Source organism: Phoxinus phoxinus, assembly GCF_949152265.1.
Source record: "Phoxinus phoxinus genome assembly, chromosome: 10".
Lineage (NCBI taxonomy): Eukaryota > Metazoa > Chordata > Actinopteri > Cypriniformes > Leuciscidae > Phoxinus > Phoxinus phoxinus.
The window spans coordinates 27,646,706-27,671,041 of NC_136885.1; the positions used below are offsets into that span (position 1 = coordinate 27,646,706).

The window sequence follows — 24,336 nt, forward strand, 5'->3', positions numbered from 1 at the left end:
GAGCTCTGGTTTTATTTACGTTGATAAATCTTTCTCTTTACTTATAAAACAGTGTTTTATGTTTGAATATTTTGTTAACGTATGCTTCGTGAACTAAAATGTTATTTGAATGCCATTTTACTCTGAGTGCTCTGAGTCATTTGGACTAAAATGAATGAAAGATGACAAAATGAGAGTAAATTTAAACGTTTTCTTCTTCTTCTTCTCCAAGACAGTCTTTACATCCGTCACACACTCTTAGGTTTGCTCTTACGATCAAACTAAGAGGCTCTTTCTGGTCTTATACATTGCTGTATTGATTTTCTTTTTCTGAAAGTATTTTCAATCCTTTTTTAAACATTAATATCTGTCTTGCTTTCTTAGTGTTTGTCATTGCCTTTATTGCCTGCATTCCTGTGATATGACAGATTTTTTTATTTTGTCACAATCAATAGCAAGTGCTGCTGAGCAACTCGCATTCTAGTCTTCATCTTGAACATGACATACACAACATTTCCCCTACCATTTCCCCCCTCTCCTGTGGATAAGATGCAGACACACATGCTTTGTGCCCTAAGACTGTGTGCTTTGAGTTTTGAGGTCCTTGGGCTGTGACGGAAAGGAAACATTTGATTTTACATTATAAACCGTTTATTCAGCAAGGGCAAAAAAGAGACGTTTCACGCTTAAGCCCTCAGCAGGCTGCGCACGGAAATGTCATCATTTTTTGGGGGGCTGTAAGCGTGCGCGTAAATCTGCTTAACAGTTTTTCTGCTGTGGCACTGACACCGCGTCCTGTTGCCCGTTGCCTTTGGGCTGAGGGGTGGGGTGATGTGGAGAGAATCTCATATCAGCATTAAACACATTTATCTAGTAGAGTGAGAGAAATAGAGAGAGAGAAAAAAGAGAGGCAGGGGAGAAGGGTGGTGGCAGGGATTCTGGGAGGAAGATGGAAGGGAGCATTAGGAATGAAAAAGCAAAGTGTTCCACAGTTCAGGACGGCACCAGTACATTAGAGCAGGGGTTTTCAACCTTTACAGACCCAGAGAGCCACCAGCAATCGTTCTGCCAACCCAGTGACCTCCAGTAGAAATAGTACCTTATGTACAGTTTAACTTAGCACTATGCATCAAAATTGCCAAATATATATATATATTTTTTTTTTACAGAATGTTGCAGTGCATATTATAAAATGATTTATCCATGCACATAATTTTTATAAATTAATATGCCCTCGTAAATCTTTAAAGTCACCCTGTAGTTAAACATTTTGATAACTCACATTTGATCACCAAAATTACATTTTAAAGTTTTTCCTTGAAAAAAGTTCATCATGCCTTAAAGGATTAGTTCACTTTTAAAATGAAAATTCTGTCATCATATACTCACCCTTAAGTTGTTTCAAACCTGTATGAATTTCTTTCCTCTGCTGAACACAAAGGAAGATATTTAGAAGAATGTCAGTAACCAGACAGTTTTTGGTTCCCAATGACTGCCATAGTAGGAAAAAAATATACTATGGCAGTCATTGGGAACCAAAAACTGTCTGGTTACTGACATTCTTCTAAATATCTTCCTTTGTGTTCAGCAGAGGAAATAAATTCTACACCCTTTGCCTCATTTAGTATACGCAGTTCTACGAATATGCAAATTAGCCCCGCCTCCACTCACTCACACCAGCTCAGAGATTGGTTACAAGGTAGTTTGTGACGTCAGAAACACCCGCGATTTCAAACCGCGTTTTTGAGACTGTCTGTGGTTCACTGCAGTTTTAAAGAGAAAATACTCAGCAATGGTGTTGACTTCTGAATTTGCACATGGTTTGTCTTAAAGCATATTAAAAACACCACATAGACATACACAACATTTAAAAGCTTGATTTTCACTACAGGGGGACTTTAATCAAAAACGTTAACCTCCCATCCCCCTCGAACTGACACGTTCTCTTCATGACGTGTGTCTCGGCGAAGGGTGGGAATAAATATCATCCTCAAGTGACTGCAAACTGCCATTCAGATCTGCCTTCATTTAGTTAGCAACGTCCAATGTCCTATGATCCAATCAGCTCCCTCCCTGAAGGACAATCTAGCTCCGCCCTACATTGTTTCCTCATCCAGAAGCCGATTCACTCCGATATACGTTACAATTGGTAAGAAAAGACTATACTTCGACACCCCATTGACAACCTGATTTACTTTTGTAAACTGATGTATATGAATCAAGATATTCAAGGTCACACTTTACTTTACTCATTGGGAATTGGTTTAAATGGTTTGAAATTATCATTATTATCATTATTGTATACCTTTTAGTGGTCATTTATTTATTCATTTAGTATTAATTTAGAACACCGTGGTTTTTAGGGTGCTGTATAAATACATTTTGATTTGATTTGATTGTTACAGAAGTAGTAATACCCTTTAGTGGTATGTATGTGTGTATGTATTTACTTCCAGGTTGAAAACGCTGACAGTGAAGCAAAAAAAAAAAAAAACTTTGTAGAATAATGGTGGCTAGTTTTTCCAGTTTGTGGTTGATATACTTCTCTGCTGAGCCCAATACTTTGAAGAATAATGGTATATGGGTAGTTTATTTTTTTTTTCAGTTTGTGGTTGATATCCTTCTCTGCTGAGCCCAAATCATTTTAAACTAAGGCCCACGTTGATTGTTTTCACAGACAGCTGGATTTTTAGGGGCCTTCTGTCGGAGCATTGTCATTTAAGGCCACTTTTCCGTTGCTCAACTGCACAAACTCCACCTGTTCCTTGAATCCTTTGAGCCGCAGCAATCAAGCAATAAATAAGCTGCCCATTTGAATGCACTGAGGCTGTTAGACTGGCAAAGATCAAAGCCTTCTGTGTTAGCACTGCAAATACAGCATAGAGCCGAGCACCTCCCCTCTCTAAAACAAAACCTACACGCCGAGCATAATTAGCCAACGTCTCCCCAGGCACAGCTTAGCTGGCGCACTCTTCTCCACCACTGTCAGAGCAGCGGCGACTGCCATCAGTACAGCCATCGCAAACACAATATGCTCTTTCATTTTCTTCTTGTTTGCAAAAATCAGCCATTCTATGCACGGCCCCTTGACATCATTCTTGAGATTGCTTTATGATACGGTTTCTTGGTGAAAGCAGCCTTACGTAAGCCTAATTATGCCCCTCAGGACGACGCAGGCCACTCAAGAACATTTAAATGAAAAAAGAAGAGGTGCGCAGACTATCACTTAAAGGAATAGTTCACCCAGAAATGAAAATTCTGTCATTATTTATTTACCCTCATTTCATTCCAAACCTGTATGTTTTTGTTTTTGTTTTTTGGAACAATTATTACGCAGCTTTTCAGATACAACGACAAAGAGCTCTCAAGCTTTAAAAGAGTCAAATACCATAAACGCAATATAAAACTATTGTAGTACATACAAGAAAATGTAAGTTGTTATTCTACTTTATGTTCCACACAATAAAATCTTGGAACAACACACACTAACGTAATGTAAATAATGACTGAATTTTACTTTTTGGGTGAACTTTCACTTATGGAGAAGTCAGAAAACAGTAGCTGTGTTTTGGTTATTGAAATGGCCATATTTTGATAACTTTTTCCATATTATATAAGATTTCTCTGTGCTTAGAGCATGTACTATGCTTTAAAGGGCAGAAGTTACACTATTCACTCAACACCCGCATTTCAAAGCTCCAGTGAATTGTGTAGTGTTTCTTAAGAGTTGAATTTAGGGCAGATGGGTCACACAAAACATGTGGGTTACTGGATGTTTTTGTGAGGGCATCACAACCTGACACTGAGCACAAGCTTGGGAATCTGATACTGAGTTTGAATGACATTTCAATCTGTCTGTAGCTGGTGTGGAGTATAGTTCTGCAGTTAGTACCTCTGTTTTCTGATCAGAAGCTGATGAAAGACTGGCCCGTTTATGCAGCCGTGACGTGACGTTCAGATGAATGCCTAGGTAAATATTATATCAGCTAATTAAATATATGGTTGTGGACAATATAGGCGCCAAAATTATATATCCTGTAATGCCTTAAAAGTTGTCACATACTGTATTCTGTTATACTGAATACTGGACTTTGTTCATCAAAGAATCCGCAAAAAAAAAAAAATCAACTGATAATAATAAGAAATGTTTCTTGAGCACTAAATCAGCATATTAGAATGATTTCTGAAGGATCATGTGGCACTGAAGACTGGAGTAATGATGCTGAAAATTCACCTTTGCCATCAAAGGAATAAATTACATTTAAATGACTGTATATGTAGAAATTACTGTTTATTTGATCAAGTAAATGCAGCATTATATAAACACACACACACTCACACACACACACACACACACACACACACGCGCGGCATAATAATTTTGTATATATAAATACACACACATATGTGTGGATATGTAGAAACACACACACGTTTAACTATACACACATATTTATTTATTTACTTGGTATGCAGACCATTTATCTTTTCAACGATTTAGTCTCTACAAAAGAACCCTCCCCCCCCTAAAAACAAAACAAAACAAAAAACACCACACAAACATGACAGTAAATGGTGATGCAGCCGTTGTGGCGTTCACACAGGGTTGGTCTCAGAGTTTGAGTGAGAGATAGACTGGCATTTTGGAAAGGTAGAACAGCTGTAGGCTCCGTTTGGGTGACGGGGCTTCTGAGGAGACGTGCAGCAGGGGTGGACGGATGGATGACTAGAGTAATGACAAGTGCTTCAAGCAAATGATGACTAACACATTTGCAGCATATGTATTTCATATAGCGTTTAAAAAGTGCATCGATGTGGCAGTGAAGTAAGCAGTGCACTTGAGAAAGCCATTCAACACTGCAGAGCCTTTAATAAAATGCCACAAAGGAGTCAGGGTGTCAAACAGCATTGCTTAGAATTAAGTTATTTAGTTTGAATGATAGCTACATTTATTTGAATTACCACACCAGTGCTCTGCTGTGTGAAGAAATGTTCTCTTCTCCAGCTGTCTTCTGTTAAAGTTATGGTAAAAAGTAGTAGATGTGGTTTCCGGTAATTCATTGTAAAAAGGAGTGACATTTCTCTCTGTAGGAGGTCTTTCTGCAGTATTTGTGTACCGTAAGGCTCCTTTGCATATTTGTGTTTTTATTTACAACACGTTTTGCAGCGTTGTGCAGTATGGCCAATCACATTTCTGTTGAGAGCGTGAAAACAATGGCCAATCAAAGTCGTAGAGCAGTTATTTCACAATAATTCACTTTAATTTAATTGTAATTATTTGTTATTTTTTGCTGTGGTATCAAAACTGATAACCCCCCACTCAAAAATTCTGCCATATACAGTAGATATATTGGTGACTTAGCGGTGTTTTACTTTAGATCAAATATTTCAACAGTATGTTTGTAAATAATATGTACGTTTTATACATTCTCTCTTCACAACAGTTTTCTTTTCTTTTTTTTACTGAGAAAAAAAAAACTATCACATCAAAAAAAAATTTTTTTAATGATATAATGAATTTTCAGTCTGGCAGATAGATTGGGTACGCAGGCCTTGGACGTGTTAACGCAGACATATCTCTTCAACCCTCAAGTTCATTTTGTGTCATTATTGTGTTGATTAAACGTATGGCAACATCATAGGCTGGCCAATTATCTCTGTGAGGTAGAATGCTGAAAAAATAGAACCTCCACTGTGAAGAATTGTCTGTCTTACAGGGCATGCTGTCTTTTTATATCTTGTTGTAGATATGACAGTACCTGTGATGATTTATGATACAGCCATAATCTGATATTCCAGTGCGTCACCTCATTTGTGTGTTTCACCCACGCATTAGCTCCCCACGCAGGCCAGACTCGAGCAACTTTTATCCTGTACCACCAAACCGTAATGATATTCTCACCTCACCATTTTCACCAAGGTTTATCATTCCCAGCACATTTGCATTGTACATGATGGGCAGTAAATCTTGATCTGGGGTAAAATAGAAAAAGAGGGTGTTTTCTGTACGACAGGATCAGTCTCTCGCATCTTTCTTGAGGAATTTTGGCTCGCTCTTTTTTTACAACGTTGCTTCAGTTCGATGAGGTTTGCGGGCATTTGTTTATGCACAGCCCGTCCTGCCACAGCATTTCAATCGGGCTGAGGTCTGGACTTTGACTGTGCCAGTGCAACACCTTGATTCTTTTCTTTCTCAGCCATTAGATTTGCTGGTGTGCTTGCATGGGATCATTGTCCCGTTGCGTGAACCAAAATCGGCCAAGCTTTAGCTAACCGACAGATGGCCTAGCATTTGACTCTATAATACTTTGGTTTTCAGAGGAGTTTGTGGTCGACTCAATGACTGCAAGGTGGCCAGGTCCTGTGGCTGCAAAACAAGCCAAAAATCCTCAACCCTTCATCAGCGTGATGAACAGTTGGTATGATGTGTTTGTGCTGATATGCTGTGTATAGTTTGCTTTGGTAGGCTAACTTGGCGCTGTCCATCACGGTCAAACATCTCCACTTTGGTCTCATCTGTCCAAAGGACATCGTTCCAGAAGTCTTGAGGTTTGTTCGGATGCAACTTCGCAAGCTTATGCCGTGCCACCATGTTCTTTTTAGAGAGAAGAAGCTTTCTTCAGACAACCCTTCCAAACATGCAGCACTTGTCCCGTCGTTTTCTAATTGCGCTGCCATAAACTTTACAAGCCTTTGAGTCTGAGGTGTAGTTCTTGGGTGTTTTGCGGTTTATCTGAGCATTGGACTGTCTGACCGGTGAACTTTGCTGGGACATCCATTCATGGGAAGATTGACAACTGTTTTGAATGTTTTCAACTTGTAAATAATCTTCCTTACTGTAGAATAATTGGACTTCATATTGTTTGGAAATGGCCGTGTAACTCTCCCCTTAATTGATGGGCAGCAACAATTGCTTCTAAATGATCATTGCTGATGACTTTCCTCTTTGGCATTGGGTTAACACACACTGATCACACTTGCCAATGATCAATTAATCAAAGGCATTTGATTTGCAGCACCGGATTGCTGCTTACACTCTTAATTCCTAAGGAAGCAGTAAGGATGACTCACCCAGCCTTTCCATTTGGGCCTAGTTTTTGTTAAATTAGATATTGTTAGATAATGATGCTATGGTGTAATATGCCATGTGTTGTTCATCTGAGGTTGTGTTTACCTAATTTTAAGACATGCCAAGGTCCAGATGATTTTTATGTCCTGATAGGTTACATAAAACCCTAGAATTCAATAGTGTGTCCTTTATTTATATATATATATATATATATATATATATATATATATATATATATATATATATATATATATATATATATATATATATATATAGGCCTACAGTCATTTGAAAAAAAGGTTGTAATTTATTGAACACAATATTGAATTCTATTGAATATATACCATGTTCCATATATTTAAAATGTTTCTCACTATGGTGCTCTCACTTATTTCTGATGGTCAGAGCTCTCATAGCTGATTGTCTAGCAGTGTGAGCGAACACTGCTTTTTCCCAAGCTATTATGAAGCTATCAACCACCAACTGACTGTTCTAGGTTTCTTTTTCTCATTCTATCAATGCAGTTCACGCTATACTTTCTAACCCACTCTTGGAGTTACACATGCCCAGCTGGCAGCTTCTAAATATGGAGATTTCAGGTTGTTAGCCCCAGGGGAGCTTTGATACATGCTGCGTTTAGTTCAGGACTTGAAATCAGAAACACAGAGGGTAGTCATATCACATTATCTTCACCCAGCGTAAAACGTCAGCATCATCCAGGGCACATTTCAGCTCTTATAAATGCATAAAAACACGGCATTGTTGCTTGACCATAGCTCCTTTTACTGTGATATTTACTGCAGTGAGGTTATCACCTTTATATAAGGGAATTTGATTTCACCTCAAGCTATTGTATTTCATGTGTTCCTTTTTCAAACATGCTGGATGTGGTCCATTCTTATTTCCTGTGAAGGGGTAAATCTTAAATGTTATTTGCACATCGTGGACAGGTCTAAACAAAACAAGAACAAGACCTTGGACACACTGTTGCACTCAGAGACACACTGACACACAAACTCAAGACACACACATTCATTTGAACATTTGAACATCTGACCTATCCAAAGCCCAGGGCATTCTGGATGTTATTGCTTGATCGTGTGTGTGTGTGTGTGTGTGTGTTTACATAATGCTTACTATTAGGCTTGTGAGGAGAATCATAGGGATATTTGAAGCCTTCAGGTCCTAAAAAAACAAACATTTTGAGCCTGTGCCCAGTCATTTTGTTGGGCCCTTTGCTTTAGATCATCACCTGTTATCAATGACACTGCCAGGACTACACAGTGCACAGAAACTCGGACCAAGGCCAATATATTCTTTATTAAGAGACATTTATTTTGTTTAGAGCTGCCTCATTGTGTTAGCTTTAGCAATAATAGTGTGCTTTCAATTAAAGGAGACATTTAGCAGATGTGTTTATCCAGACAGACTAAAAATACACTTATTACAGGACAATCCCCCTGGAGCAACCTGGGGTTAAGTGCCTTGCCTTTCAATTACCAGCCCTGAGCTTCAAACACTGCAACCCAGTATTGTATTTTAAAGGTAATGTGTGTCATTTTGTTTCACTGTTGAAATACTTTCTCCTTACTTTTTTTCCCTACTTTATCCAAGCGTAATATGCAGAGATAACAATAAGTAGGCCGTTTTTTGGTTAATCTCCCAAAAAGTGGAAAGGTGTAAACCCCATGATTATTTGGCACTGTTCCTTGTTATTTATATACTTCTATAGTATTTGTTAACATTTTTGAATTTGATTGTTTTTTTAGTTTTTTTTTTTGTTTTAAATTTAAATTTTAAAATTACATTTTTTTGTTTTAGCTTCAGATTGATACTGTTCATGAAACCTGTCTGAAAACAACAGTTATTTGCTCTTTTGTTTAGTGATGCTAGGAGCAATCTGTAAAATGATTTCGGAAAATGATTTCTTGGGACTGCATTGGTGCATCTTTTACCAGTGACACAAGAGGGCTCTCTTTTGACTTGAGAGATAACAAATGTCATATTGGACTTTGTAAGATTATTTCACAATATTTCACACATCTTGTCCATCCATCACCTGTCAGCTATTTTTAAAGTGGACACAAACCACAAATAATCTTTCAATTCACTGGGAAACCTCAGCTGCCCTGCGGTAAAGGCAGTCCATCACGCTCTTCACATATCTTTCTCTCTGAGCTTTCCTCAGTGTTGTCTCATCTTAGAGGCCTTCTGATGGCTTGCAGTCACTCTCACATTCGCTCTTGTCAGTCCGTGCTCCTCCAAAACTTCCTGGCATGTTGCATTCATAGAAGTGTCAGTCATCTTCTGTTTGGGAGTGTGTGTTTTTCCAAGACATCTATAGTCTTATCAGTCCACACATTTAATTGTGTGGCTGCTGCGGTTCCTGTCAGCGGCTCTTGCTGAAGTGTGTGTGCGTTTGCGGCGCAGCGCAGACCTGTGTGTCAGATGCAGCAGATGTCTGACATTTTGTATCTAATGAAACAAAGGCAGACCCTTTGAGTCCTATCAGACTCCTGTTGCCGCTCTCTCTCTCTGTCCCTTTATCTCTGTCTCTATCTTTCGTTTTCTAAATAAAAACAGGATGATGTTTGACATGAGCAACTTAATCGCAGCACAAGGGAAAAGAGCATCGATGTGATCCACATGACTCTTGGACTGTCTTTCCCTGTTCAACATTAAGATGGCAAGGTTTTTGAAATTAAATTCAAGCACAATTCTTATTTGTCAGAAAATTATTGAAATTTCAATGTCATTAATAATGAATTAAAAAAGATGGAACATTTCAATATTATAGATTTTGACTATGGTAAATTGTGCAGTGTAAATAAATAAACAAATGAATAAATAAATAAATACATACATACATCTCAATAGTAACAATAATATATTTTACAATACCATTCAAAGCATTGGGGTCAGTAACATTTAACTTAAAAATAATAATACTTTTATTCAGCACAAATGCATTAAATTGATCAAAAGTGACAGTAAAGACATTCATTATCGTTAAAAAAAAAAATCACGGTTTCCCAAAAAATATTAAAGGTACAATATATAAGAATTTTGTAATAAAATATCCAAATATCACTTGCACAGTGTGATACATTTCCTGCAGTTGTGTACTTACAAAATCCCAAAAGTCTCCAAAGATTTTTTTATTTCAGAGAAACATTTTTTTTTTTTTTTCGGAAAAAAATGTCGCCTGTCAATGACGCGATATCCGCGCTATCCTCGGTTTCCGCCAAGGGGGTAATCCATCAGCTGGAAACTGGAGCTTCCCTTGGGGGCCGCCATTGTAGCAGAACATCACCTGCTGTTAGCATTCCATTGACTCCCATTCATTTTGGCGTCACTTTGACAGCGAATAACTTTACATCTGAGGTGTTTAAAGACTCCATTTGTCCATTATTTATTCCTAAAGAAACACAACAATTTATTAAAGGCTCCATTACCTTGTAAATTACGTTATGGCCCCGTAGAAGCAGTTTTTGTAAAAATAGGCTAATGATTGCGTCATAACCAGTCGACTCTCTGTTGCACAGTCGAGAAATTACCGTATAGACCGGCGGAGAAGCTCGCAAGCAATCGGGGAGACGTGGAGGCATAAAGTCAAGGGAGAAGCCCATAGAGAGTGATAAAGTTGATCCTGCTGCTAGCTCTTGGACAGCTAATACCCACGCTCTCCGTCTCTGCAAGATTCGGAAGGGAATGATTCAGATTTCTCTCGGCAAAACTACTAGAAGGCTTACAGCTGTCAGACAGCTTGCTCACGTCACATCTATGTCGTCAAGCTCAGTTTGAGCCTGCGCAGTTCGCCTGGCGATCAGGAAGTGAGTGCTTCTAATTGGCTTCACTTTTCTCCGTTGAAACCTATGGGGTCGCTGTGTTCAGTTTATATACTGTCTATGGTTTCCGCTCGTACTGCCATAGCCATGATGTAACCATGGCGACAGACATGGACAACTGCGTAGTGCGTAACGTTTAGCGGCACGCTGTTCTTATTTCAGTCAAACATTATGGACCATGGCAAGCAGACTTTGGGACAAAAAAGGAGAACTAAAATAAGGCTCAATATCGGCGTGGTGTTTTCAAGATGCCGAGAGCTCCACGTCCGTGACAAACTTGGACTTGACAGAGCTTGACGAGTCACTAATTGACAGCGACATCGCTCTTGAACATTCTTTATTAGACAGGTGAGCAAATGTACATAAAACAAATCAATGTTATATAGCTCAACATGATGAAATGTTAGAATATGATCAGTATGTTATTCAAATGTTGATCTTGATCTAGCTTACTCGTAAGCTACTAGTTTCATATAGCAAACAAACTAACACATAGAATAACATTATCAACACACTCAAATGCTGTTTAGTATGATAGTGTAACGTTAGACCAAGTGAAACAGCGCTGTGTTACCTCACAAGTTTAATTCATCAAATAAACTTACCTGTGTGAGTAGTAATTCAGCACTTGCGGATAGTTTGGTAGAATCGCGTGTGATATCTGTCTATTATTAGCAATCGTGACCTGCTTCATGTCACTGTAATGTTAAAAAACATGAATGTTTTCACTTATCCATTAACATTATTAAATCTATCAGCTTGACAGCAATTCCCATCGTTCAGCTCGTCACTGGGTCATAAACCTACGCCTTTGTTATTGTAAGAGGTTAGCGACCCCTAGCGGAGAAAAAAGATTACATATTGTAGCTTTAAGTGTCTGTTTTCAATTTCTATTTCAATTCAGTCTGTTTCTTGAGCTTCAATCCGGCTCTGAAGAACAATTTCTGAAGGATCATGTGACACTAAAGAATGGTGTAATGGCTACTAATTCAGCATTGCCATCACAGGGATAAATTACATTTTAAAATAATTTAAATAAATAAAAATATTTTAAATTGTAATAGAATTTCACAAAGTTGCTGTTTTTACTGTATTTTTGATAATAGATGCAGCTTTGGTGAGCATAAGTGTCTTTCAAAAAATCTTACCGACCCCAAATTTTTGAAAGGCTGTGTATTATAAAAAGACTTTTATCTTGTTTTTTGTAAAAACATCTAAACACCTTCAAAAAATATATTTAGTTTTTGTTCATAAATTCAACAATTTCTTTACCATCAACCTACCAGAGAGATGAAAACTAGCACATTTACATGGACTTGAGTGCTTATGTAAATTAATGCCCATTGTCCCTTTTAAAACAAAGAAAAAAATTATTCACATTTTACTTTAAATATGTTTATGCTTAAATCAAGAAAACAAATGCCAGTGTGGAAAGAAAAATAAACTTCCTACTGGCTCCTGAAAATGGTAGTGTTTACCCCTTAGTTCAACCAGGGACATAAACCACAAAAGAAGTTGTCATAGTTTTGGGATTCTTTAGATCTATCTCCCTGATTGATCTGGGCCAGGAAGAAACAGCTGTGAAGCTTCCAACTGCTTAGTTGACTCATGTTACCCAAAGCACTGAACCGCATCTTGACCACTTGACTACTCAAAGTGGCACTGGCGGTCTGTGGAGCCGCCTCCTCTGCACGGTCTCAGGGGACAGGGCCACTGTCTGGGGTCTTCATGAAAGGGTAACATGAAGAATAACTGTGGGTTCTGGGTCATCATAAGGGAGCTCTGGAATGCTGTGTGCTTATTATAACCCTTATAAAAGATGTAAACTGGCACACCACAGCCCCCAGGACTACCCAGACTCCCCCTGGGCAGAAGGACACAGAGTGCTCTCAAAATCAATATGTCACTGTCTCGCTCTTTTATATATGAAGGAACTGAAGCATACTCATGTTTACTTAGTTGAATTGATAGACGCCGTAGATTTATTTATTCATGTTGAGTCTCATCCATCCATCCATCCATCCATCCATCCATCCATCCATCCATCCATCCATCCATCCATCCATCCATCCATCCATCCATCCATCCATCCATCCATCCATCCATCCATCCATCCATCCATCCATCCATCCATCCATCCATCCATCCATCCATCCATCCATCCATCCATCCATCCATCCATCCATCCATCCATCCATCCATCCATCCATCCATCCATCCATCCATCCTATTGTTACAAAGTAATAATAAAAAAAGTTCATTTAAAAAAAAATTGATGGATGGATTATTTTGTCTGGAAGTTTTAGAACTGCAAAGTTTGTTTAGGTCATTTAAGTAATTTCTTCATATTTCATCAGACTTTTTTCTCCCCCCGACTTCATTCAGTGTGTTGAATTGTGTTTGCCCATATGACTTTGTGCTTTGATTTATACTGGATTCAGTGCCTGTTAGCTACAAACCTAATTCTCAAAGGGGATGCAGCTCCGTGGAGAGGTGTTTACTATTCTGCACATTACAGTAAATGAACTTATGATTGCTCTAACTTGATGTGTATCATGCTGTTGTTTTTTCTTCTTCGCCATCCTTTAAGTTCCTCCCTTCTAATCAAGCGTAATGACACTCCACGTCCTGTTGTTACTACACGCTAAATTTAAATTGCACTAACTCCTTGGTGGGTAAAATAAATATGTTGCTCTGTAATGGTTTTGACGACCGGTGAGAGAAAAATGCAGAAACTCTTTAGTAATGTGTGATTTGCTAGGGGCCATTTTGGCTCCGGCCAAACGGTTTGTGCCAAGAGCCAGGATGGCTGCCAGTTTCTCAAACAATTGCAGACACCTGTGATGAATGGCTCAATGGTTTCAGCTCCACTGACCCAGCTGCACTTGCATGGGGTTGTGTATGGAGACAAAAAGGCCTGTGAGCAGGAGATAGACTCCGGGTTTAGAAAACCCCATGTTGCTTCAGGCCTGTGCAGAAGGAATTTTGACATGAAACAGCATTAGTGGAAGAGGTTTGGTTTTAATTGTTTTGTTCTCCATGTTGTATGTTTAAAAAAAAGTTATGTCTGAGTATATTATGATAGTTTTGCCACAACACTTTCATTCATCAATATTTCTTCATTCCAATTTTGATTCATCTATTGAATAAATTTGAATGTTTTGAAATATTGATGTTAGAATACTAATTTTAAAGGTCCTTTTCACACCAAGAATGAGAACTATAAAGATACAAATAATGATAACTATATAACTGTCCACACCGGAGGAAGATAACTGATGGAAAGTCTATTAGATATAATTATGAGATGTACTTTTTATTGTATTGACCTATATCTGATCTACAGCCACTTATTAAGCATCAGCTACTGTGTGTGATAATGTGTAATTGATGATCATTAAGTCCTCTTTTCTTTTGTATCGCTCTGTTGCATTTGTTGTTGTTTAATTTATTACAAACTAACATGAGATTGCATGAGAGACCTCTTTAGAGCACTATGATGTTTGCTTGACTTACACCTGAGCTGCAACCTTTGTTTTGCTTTTGCAGAGAGACATGCTGGACGTTAATCAGATTATGAAGGACTTGGCCAGCATGGTGCATGAACAAGGAGACACCATAGGTGAGATCGTATTTGTGTGTGCGCGCGTGCATGCGTGCGTGCGTGTGTGTGTGCGTGCTTGTGTTTGTGTGTGTGTGTGTGTGTGTGTGACTCTTTGTTTCCAGTTAAGAGTCTATTGACTTATCCTTGTTTGTCTGGCCTTTTATTGATAATCACTTCTCCCCCCCCATATTCAACCCATAATCCCCTGCTGTGCTGATCTGAAGTTTCATGGGAGACAACAAGACATCACCTTCACTAGCTCAATACATGAGAGACAGAGAGTTAGTCTCTACAACGCAAGGCCTCTAGAGGAGACTAAGATCAGAGAAGATCCTCAAAGATTCAGTTTATAGATAACGGGCAGAGAAAGACAGGGGAAGCATGATTCAGGAACTGAAGGTGTTTTCACACATAGTTCATTTTAAAAGAACCAAACCCAGTTCACTTAAAGTGAACTAGAAAGGGAACCAGCCGAAAGTTTTGGTGTGCACAATATAGTGGACTTAAAAGAGAACCTGGTTCTCTTTTTTTTTTTTGGTCTTCTTCAGCATTGAAGTGATCTCCGACCCTTTGTTGTTCACACCACAACCTCAAGAGAACTTGGAGCTTTCTGTGCATTTTGCATGTGCACACTTTCACCTTCGACAACATCTGTCAGACAAGCACAATCTTGCACCCAAAATTGTATCCAGGTTGTCGTAGAAGGGACAGGAATCCGTCATTTCAGCTGACTCCCCGCTTTGACACATTTTGTCACAGGTGCTCTGTCGTAGGTTTTATTTTTTATGATTTTCATTTTTTACGTGGCATTGTAACACTGTTCTGTTATAGCCTCTTTTAGGGGTGGGCGATATGGCAATATCACGATTCATGATTTTATCACTACTCTTTTCATGTTTTTTTTTACTATTTTGCAAGTGACAGAGAGGTACAGACAAACTGATTTCCCTATTTTAAAAAGTTAAGCCTTACAAGGTAACAACATAAAACAGCAAATAAAGACAGACCATATAGGCCATAGTGGGCGAAGATAAAAAATATTGATTTAATCTTATTAAAAAATAAGACAAATATGCACATAACAAATATACAACAAAATAAACAAATTAAATAAACAGTGTTTTATTTATTTATGTTCAGCCACAGTAGGTGTAGGCGTGAATAACATGTAAAAAATAAAACACTAAATAGACTTTATTATATTGAAATTATATATCGATTCTTATATAAGATACTGAAGTTTTACAGTGAAGAGCAGTGAGTGATTTTCTCTGTTGTTGTTTTATTAACATTAAGGGCTAGTGGCAGATTGAGCAAATCTCATAATGCATATCCATTGTCATACTTCACGTTATGCTAAAATTCACTTGTAGCATTTAAAACAACAGATTTGAATTTTTAGTGTTTTTTATTTATTTAGAAATAATAGTAAAGGAATAATACAAAATAGCTTTATTATAAACCATAATATTAAAATAATTATCAGTTTATCTGTATCAGTCAGATATCAGTGTATATTTAGTGGTAAATGTTACTGTAAGTGAGAAGAAGAAGAAAACGGTGTCACTGATATTTCATAAATCTTTGAGGTGTATGTGACCCTGGCCCGTACACAAGTGGTGATGTAATCCATGAGCATTTGTCTCAGATGATGGAAACACACATTTAATCCTGTTTTAAATACTTTTCACTTTACTTAGCCTTTTCTGTGATGCAGTATACTATGACTAGAAAGTCATACAGTATGTGGAGCTGCACGATTTATGCAAACTTGATTCAAACACCCATGCAATCTCATTCCTAAATGACAGGGATTCTGTCTATTAAACCTTTGACAAGTACGATCACAGTGAAACAGCGTTGGCGCTGCCGCTGATCCAGAGAGAGCAGTTGTCATGTATAGGTTTGAAACAGCTTCACAAACAGTCTTTTCAACCACGCAGTATCATTATTTCTGTCTAAAATATTCAAATGATCTCAGCAGAATTGGAATAAAAGTTTATAGTTTGTATAAACACTGATGTCTACACTAGCGATCAAAATAGAGTAAATCACCATTTAAAAAGGTAACTTTACACTTCAAATATAGATTGTATCAGTCACATCGTTACACCAGTAGGTGGCGACAAGTGACTGTTAAAAAATGTGTTTGTCATTGAATCATTCATACAAAAGACGCTAATTCATCCAGTAATGAAACGTGTAGTTTTTATAGTCATCGAATCGTCAATTCAAACCAATTTTTTACAAAAATTATTCAAATTCATCACATTTTTTTTTAATAGAATGCAGCAATTAACATTGTAAAACTTTTAAAAATATATATTTTTCTAATTTTGTTGTGCGTTCCACTCATTCATGTTATATACTGTTGATCACAGATTGCTGTGCGTCAGCACACATTTGGTATTTCATTCACTTCAGTTTATAAAAGGCATGTTTGAGAACATCAAATGTAAAATATTTTATTGAGTTGATTATGAAATGTTACATAAGATCAGAGACCCTTAGCCATGGCCTCTCTGTTGGGTAATGCTCATTCCTGTTCTAATTGGTGCCCATCCAGTCCTGTGTCCTTTCCTCCGGCTGTTTTATGAATCCTGTGTGTACTGTACATTCAATGGGCCGGATGAGTAAAGACACTTTGATTCCTTCAGGAGAGTTAAGGATGTGCTTTGCATTGTCTTCATTCTTATTTAACACTCTCACAGTCGCAATACAACAGCAGCTCATGGGAAAAGGAGAGAAAATGACACAATAAGGAGTTCACAAGAGAAAAGGGATTTTGACACTTTCCTCGTCCCCAACTTCTTCCTCGCACGGACACTTAACATTTACACAGGGAAATGATGTCAGACATGCTGAAGGTTATCACAAGTTATGACTAGCCAAATAGCTAGATTCTGGTGGGACGCACAGTATACAATAAACCACCCCCATTAATGTCGTTCTGCCCTTTAGAAGGACACTTGAGGATGTAGGTGGACTATATTTTGTTTGTTATACTTTGGGGCTTCTCATAACGCTACATGCATTATTATTTGCTTTATTTAGTCATTTTCAGTTTTTCTTCTCCTGCAAACTTTGTTTAAAAGATGATGCACCTGTTCTGTTCCAAAACCGTGCCTATCTGGCCAACATTCTTGGGTATATTGGATATATATATGTATATTATTATTATTATTTTTTTTTTTTCCATATTTTAATTCAGCTAGTTGCCAAAGTTTAGTTTTTGGTTTGTTGAAGTTCTACATAACTAAAAGTAAACAAACTAAAAACTTGAAAAAATGACAAACGCGCAACAAAAATAAAAACAAAATGGAAAAAAAAGACTATAGGGTCCCACTTTATATTAAGTGGCTTTAAGTACTATGTACTTACATCAAAAAAATAAGTACAATGTACTTATTGTGTACATGTTGTATTGTAAAACACTTTTGCTGCTATTGAGATGTGATACGGGTAAGGTTAGGGACAGGTGTGGTGGGATGGGTATAAGGGTGGGTTAAGGTATAAGGGAAGGGTCAACTGTGTAATTACAAATGTAAATACATAAATTAATTACAGCTGTAATTACATGCTGGTATTTTTAAAATATAAGTACAATGTAAAAACATGTATGTACACAATAAGTCCATTGTATCAAATTGTTAATTTCAATGTAGTACATAGTACTTAAAGCCACTTAATATAAAGTGGGACCGACTATAGTATACGAATGATACTAAAATAACACTATTTATGAGTTTCCATTTTGGTTGTATTGTAGATGGTTTACATGGAGGCAGCTCAATAGATTTTGAAACCGATGTAATGTAAATAAATGTAAATATTTAACGTTTCAACATTTGCATTCAACTCCCTCATACTCTTTTTCTTTCTCTTTTTTAACACTGAGTACATGTGAGGTTTGAATTAGGGGGTTTAGGACATGTGTGTACTTCCAACTGTCATCTTTCACATCCAAATATATATATATTTTTTTCATTTAAAGCCACAGCTTAAGGATGAAAAGCAGTTGTATTACAGTATGTTCCTGGAACTATGTCCTGCAAAAACACTCTCTTAATCATGTTTTTGATGGTTATGAGATTCTATATGCACACACAAACATTTCATGGATGCATGTTTAAAAAAAAAAATATATATATATATATATATATAAAGCCATTGCATCCAGACGTGAGGTTTACAGGCCTTCCTCAGATCTGTCCTTGAAGTAAAGCCAGAACAAAAGCCTGACACATTTCAGTTATGCAAAGTGTCCATTAGAGTTAAAAAAAGCCTGAAATGGAAATGGCTAAATTGCTCTTTACCATTCTACCCAGTGTGTTTAGTAGAAGGTGGATGTGAATAAAGTCTGTAGATGGCCGTGCTTGAAGGAGGAGGGGGAGATGGACAGATGAGGCAAGTAAACAGGTGCAGGGAGTTTGGATTGGTGCTTTTAGCACAGCTTTATAGAAAGGTTGGCTTCTGTGACAAAGCCAGAACGACGTCGTGACATACCTGAATGAAACCAGTCATGCTGTGCAAGTTGCTGTGCTGTTAGTTGTCCAGTGACAAATGCACACTCACAAACAGGACTTTGGAATTACTATAAAGACACAATTTCTTTTTTTTTTTTTTTACGATATATTTACTATTTTAAATTAGTAAATGTATTAGTAGATTTGTATAGGCTGATTTTTAAATATTGTTATGTTATTTAAAATGAGCTAATACTCAACACGGTTCTTGAACAGTGTGTCACAACTTAAATTAATTGCATGCAATCATGTTTAATTTGTAAAGTTTATTTAATTAACATTGGGATTACATGTATAATGTGTTTTTCTCTAAAATTTAGTACTTAAAAATATTTAAAAGTACTTAAAATATAATCATTTATTTATGCTTTGTTGTATACTATAAACAAACTCAGTTGCCAGTGTTCTATGAATATGCCATTTAAGTGTATTCAAATTTGTCAAAGACTTTAGATGTACAAAGACGGTGCACTCATATTACTACGAATGAATGGGAGAAAGTGCAACCCGCAATGTGACTGAGTAAGTCCCGCCTTTTAAATAAAAGAGCCAATCGGCAATCACTGCAGCTGCCTTTAGAAGATCCGGTTGGTTTAGAAACAAACACGCTTATGACTGCACATGCAAACTGGCTGGTGTAGCCTGAAAAATGAAAATTTGTCATGATTTGAGCATTTAGAAACAATGTATGAGACAGTTGTTTTCAAATTTCATTGAAAATTCTTTGGAGAATTTGATGTTTCCCTATTGAAAGTGATACATACTAGCATGACTGAAATAGCTGTCCGAGAGGTATTTCAAAGACGACTGTCGAGTGAAATGACTTGCCTTAAAGGGACTTTGGTATTATGTAGTAATATTATAATAGTGATATGTGGTCCCATTCTATGTCAATAGCATAGAAGTGTATACGACACAGCTCACACAAGTCACTTTCAAACCAAGCAGCTTTCTGTTGGTCAACCTCAGTTGCCCGACTTAAACCTGAATGAAATCTGCATGGGGAACTTTTTTTCTCCTCACGTGAAACTTTCCATTGCACAGATTCCTATTAAAATAAACTGATCTTGCCTATACAATTTTGCAGAAATGTGACCGCACTATTAAAGTAGGATGACTTCATTGGCACATAGCCCGACATGTTCTACAGACATTTTCTAAATCCTGTTGCTGTTGCATCTAGTTAGTTACCATTTTGTATAAATGTCTTATTTAATTCATACGGTATCATATGCATATTTTACTTCAATGTTTACATTTCCTCAAGTGTGCTTGTATTGCCACATCTGTCTTACTGCGCTGATCCTGCTCTGTTTATTTAATGCTTAAGCATTGCTTAAGATTGTCTGTGTACATAGTGTGCCTATTAATTCCGTAAAGAGGTGATTTGATTCTGCTGCTATACGAATGCTAAGTTGTGTTCCAAACTAATTACCTGTTTGTTTTACGGCTCAGCTTTGTGCCTCCCTAATTGGTTGATTCTTTAATTATTTATAGCCTAATGTTTTCAGGAGTATTCAATGTGCGCACATGTGTTTAGTAGTGACCAACTGAGGAGTCTCTAGATAAGAGCTTGTCAAAAGGCTGCTCATTTGGAGTCATTTTAAAATGTAATTCTTAAATGAGCTGAGGATGATGGAAATTAAAAAGCAACAGTTATTGTATTATGTTTTCAGAGCCTGTTTGCCCATGTTTGGCAGTCGATAAGGTTGTATTACACAAGAGTAGGACTCTGCATTTAAAAAATGAATTAACAGCTCTTCCTGTGAATCAGCTTGTTTAAAGCACAGACAGTACAGGCCTTTTTGGATCCCAGTGCTACACACTTCATCTCTACAGTCGTTTTTTTATTTATTCATTTATTTATTAGATTTGGTCTAGTTGGTCAATTAAACATTTAAGCTACACACTGTATTTCTGTTCCAAAATCTAGCTTTCTTAGCAGAACATTAGCCTGGCAACATTTCAGGCTTTATACTGATGTGCATGAGGCAAGTCCAAAACAGTCTCTGGAAATGGTACTTTTTATTTACTACTTATAATTTTTTTTGTTGATACAAATTAAATATCTAGTCCAAAATTGATTGATTGATTTATTGATTGATTGTATTCTTGTATGGTATCAAGCCATTATCTTAGTGTTATGGTAACGTCAGTTACAAGTAAAATCTCATTCATTACTGTACTGTATGTCTACATTTGAACAATAATGCATAAATCTGTAAAGACAAACACTATGATGATGTAGAATCCAAAAGTATGTGTGATTTCAACTTAATTTGATCAGTGCTTGTTTTGGATTCAAATGACGAATTTTTTTTAAATGCCTCATGCGATGTTTTTCATTCACTCATGACATAATATAGGTTCCTAGTTTTCTACATTTGTCAGATTTTTTTTTTTTTTTTTTTTTTGCTGCTTGAAATCATTTTGTAATATTGTTTTTGCTCTCAGAGCTGTTTGACTTGGTTCATGGCTTAACACTCTTTATTGTGGAATTATTTTAAAATCTCTGTGGACAACATGAATGGAAAGAATACTGTACTTCTGCAACCAAGGCTGTTGAAATGCCTCCATTGAAATCAACTGAGCGCAAGTCGAGTCTCTTGTGTGCTTCGTGTATGGATCCACGCACACAAGTGACAGTTTACGGAGTTGCTATATGAAAAGCGTTTCAAATCATTCACTTACAAAGTTCCATTTCAGTTGGGACGCTGCTATAGAAGATAAGTGCTTGTGTAAACTGTAAACAGTGAGGCGGCTCTATAAGTTTTGGAACTGAATCGCTCAATAACTTTGATAAAATTCCATTTAGAATGTCTTTTTGACACGGGTGACACTAATAAGAGGTTGGTTGCCCTGCAGGGTATCTTTAGCAGACATGGCTGATGATTCATCAAACACAGAGCCCTCTTTTCAGTTTCGCTATTGAAATATTGATTGATAAGTCTCCGTATGATGTGTCATCTCCCTTCAGTGTTTCTAAATGAGCCGTTTCTCATTTCCATCCAGATTCTGTGTGCCTATATTGGTTGTAGATGACAGGTCAGTAATCTCAGATGGAGACAGAAGAAATGTTCACGGTGGGAGGGTTATATTGGTCACCGGAGAAGGTACTGAGCACTTCCTGAATAACGTGCAGCCCACACACACTTACAGATAGTGCTTTGTGTAAACTTTAGTTTGTTCATTCCAGTCTGCTACTCTAAACCTGGTTCTTGCTATTTTTCACATTTGTGACTCTATGAATCTTGTTGTTCAGGAGAGCTGGCTTGTGATGAGAACATAAAACAAGAACTAAATGGGAAACTACACTGCCTGGCAAAAAGACTTTAGGATTTAAATATGAAAATGGTTAAGAGTCAAAAAATCGATGCACCTCTTGATGGAAATAACATTTATATCCATCAAAAGGTGCATCATTTTGGGTCAAGGTCTTGTATTGACAGTGCAAGAGTCAAGCACTCTGTAAAGTCTCCTCCAGCACATCCCACTTTCAATGATTTTAAGGTCTGGACTCAGAGACGCCAATTCATGTGTGAAAATGATTCTTCATGCTCCCTCCCAACCATTCTTTCACAATTTGAGCCTGATGAATCTTGGCTTTGTCATCCTGGAATATGGCCATGATGTGTCTTCCTATATGTGACCCTGGACGACAAAATCAGTCACATGGGTCAATTTTTTGAAGTTGAGACTTAAACATAATCTGAAAGCTGAATAAATAAGCTTTCCATTGACGTATGGTTCAGTATGTTACTGGCCGAGATAAAACTGTTTGAAAATCTGGAATCTGAGGGTGCAAAAAAAATCGAAACATTGAGAAAATCGCCTTTAAAGTCGTCCATTTATATTCGTGATTGTGATCTGCATTCACTCACATTTTTTTTTTACAAATATATTTACAGTATGAAATTTACAAAATATCTTCATGGAACATGATCTTCACTTAATATCCTAATGATTTTTGGCATAAAAGAAAAATCTATAATTTTGACCCATAAAATGTATTGGTGGCTATTGCCACAAATATACCCATGCTACTTATGACTGGTTTTGTGATCCAGGGTCACATATGATTGTTTAAGAAATGAAAAGCTACACTCTCCATCAATTAGGGTTAGAAGAACTGTTGGATATCAAACATATAACATGCACACATGCAAAAACATAATAATCACCACTGCAATAATTTCCTATTCAAATCCAAACAGCAACTTTTTTTTTTTTGGTCGGGCAGTGTTGTGGTACAACAGCTTCTACAGGTTTAATTATACCATGGAGCAACTGCTCTCCACCCAGCTCATTTAAAACTGGCAATTTACCTCTTACCAGAAACAATAAAAAACATGGGGTTGAAATGAATGTCAGGAAGGTGGGATGAAAGATTACAAGTTGATAGCACGTTAGAGCTCTTGTTAATCCATTTAAAAAAAAGGCAACCTAACGGAAAGACGAATAAAAAAACACCGGAAAAGCGAGGACAAATACATCACTTCCTCGCACAGGTTTCCAGCTTCTTTCCATGCAAAACCCCCCTTCACCTCCCTTTCCACGTCTCACGGCGACGGCGCAGACCAGCGCCAAATCAAATCAGAGAAAGATAAACAAAACTTCATTAGTTCCTCCAGCTAGGCGGAGGTGAGGTCTACAGTGTTCCCCTCAGCTGAGCCTGCCCTGCTTTAACCCCGCTGTAACTCCCCCGCTTCTGCTTTCGTTCCGCTCTCCTGTGTGGTGAACCGCACATTTGTTTTTAATTGGGAAGGGAATTGACTTTGCATTTGAATCAATGTTCTCACTTGCTTGTATACGTACATGCGCATTGGAACAAGACGACTCATTTGGATTATTCAAAGTTAATAATTGGCTGACTTTCCTATGAATCAAGGAAGCAAGGACATAACCGAGTCTTTGTGTGTTTCCAGCTGATTATCATACAGTGTGTGTGTTTCTAAGCACAATTCTCTGCGGAAAATGTCTTTTTGTGATGCGTTTCTTAAGTAGAATATTAGCTAATCTTGCCTTGGTACTATAAGAGATGCAACAACTATTTGTGTTTGCTTCAAATGGTCACACTACTGATAATCATTAAAGTACTTTCACAGATTTGTAGAATAACACTCTCATTTCACAGACCAGTAAGGCAGTAAATGCTTCGCAAAACAATGCAGAATTGAATCTTAATAATTCATAAGGCACAACTGCATCCTGTAAGGCTAATCCCTGTGATGAAGAGCACCTTATAATTCACCTAAAAATTTACATTCCGTCATTTTATATTTTTTGCTCATCTGACACCAAATAATTTTC

General features: G+C 37.3%; 1 protein-coding gene and 1 long non-coding RNA gene across 6 annotated transcripts in view; one reads left to right on the plus strand and one right to left on the minus strand.

Annotated features, from left to right (window-relative positions):
• tsnare1 (T-SNARE Domain Containing 1) overlaps positions 1-24,336 on the plus strand; it is a 149,194-nt gene that overhangs the window by 69,269 nt on the left and 55,589 nt on the right. For 4 of the 5 annotated variants that reach the window (XM_079625322.1, XM_079625319.1, XM_079625320.1 and 1 more), the window contains exon 9: positions 14,446-14,518. The exons of the other annotated variant lie outside the window; for it this stretch is intronic. In XM_079625322.1, the coding sequence (XP_079481448.1) occupies positions 14,446-14,518 (73 nt within the window). The remainder of the gene's footprint in view (positions 1-14,445; positions 14,519-24,336) is intronic. 5 annotated transcript variants of the gene reach the window in all.
• LOC307005310 overlaps positions 1-24,336 on the minus strand; it is a 338,262-nt gene that overhangs the window by 29,344 nt on the left and 284,582 nt on the right. The gene's annotated exons all lie outside the window — the stretch shown is intronic.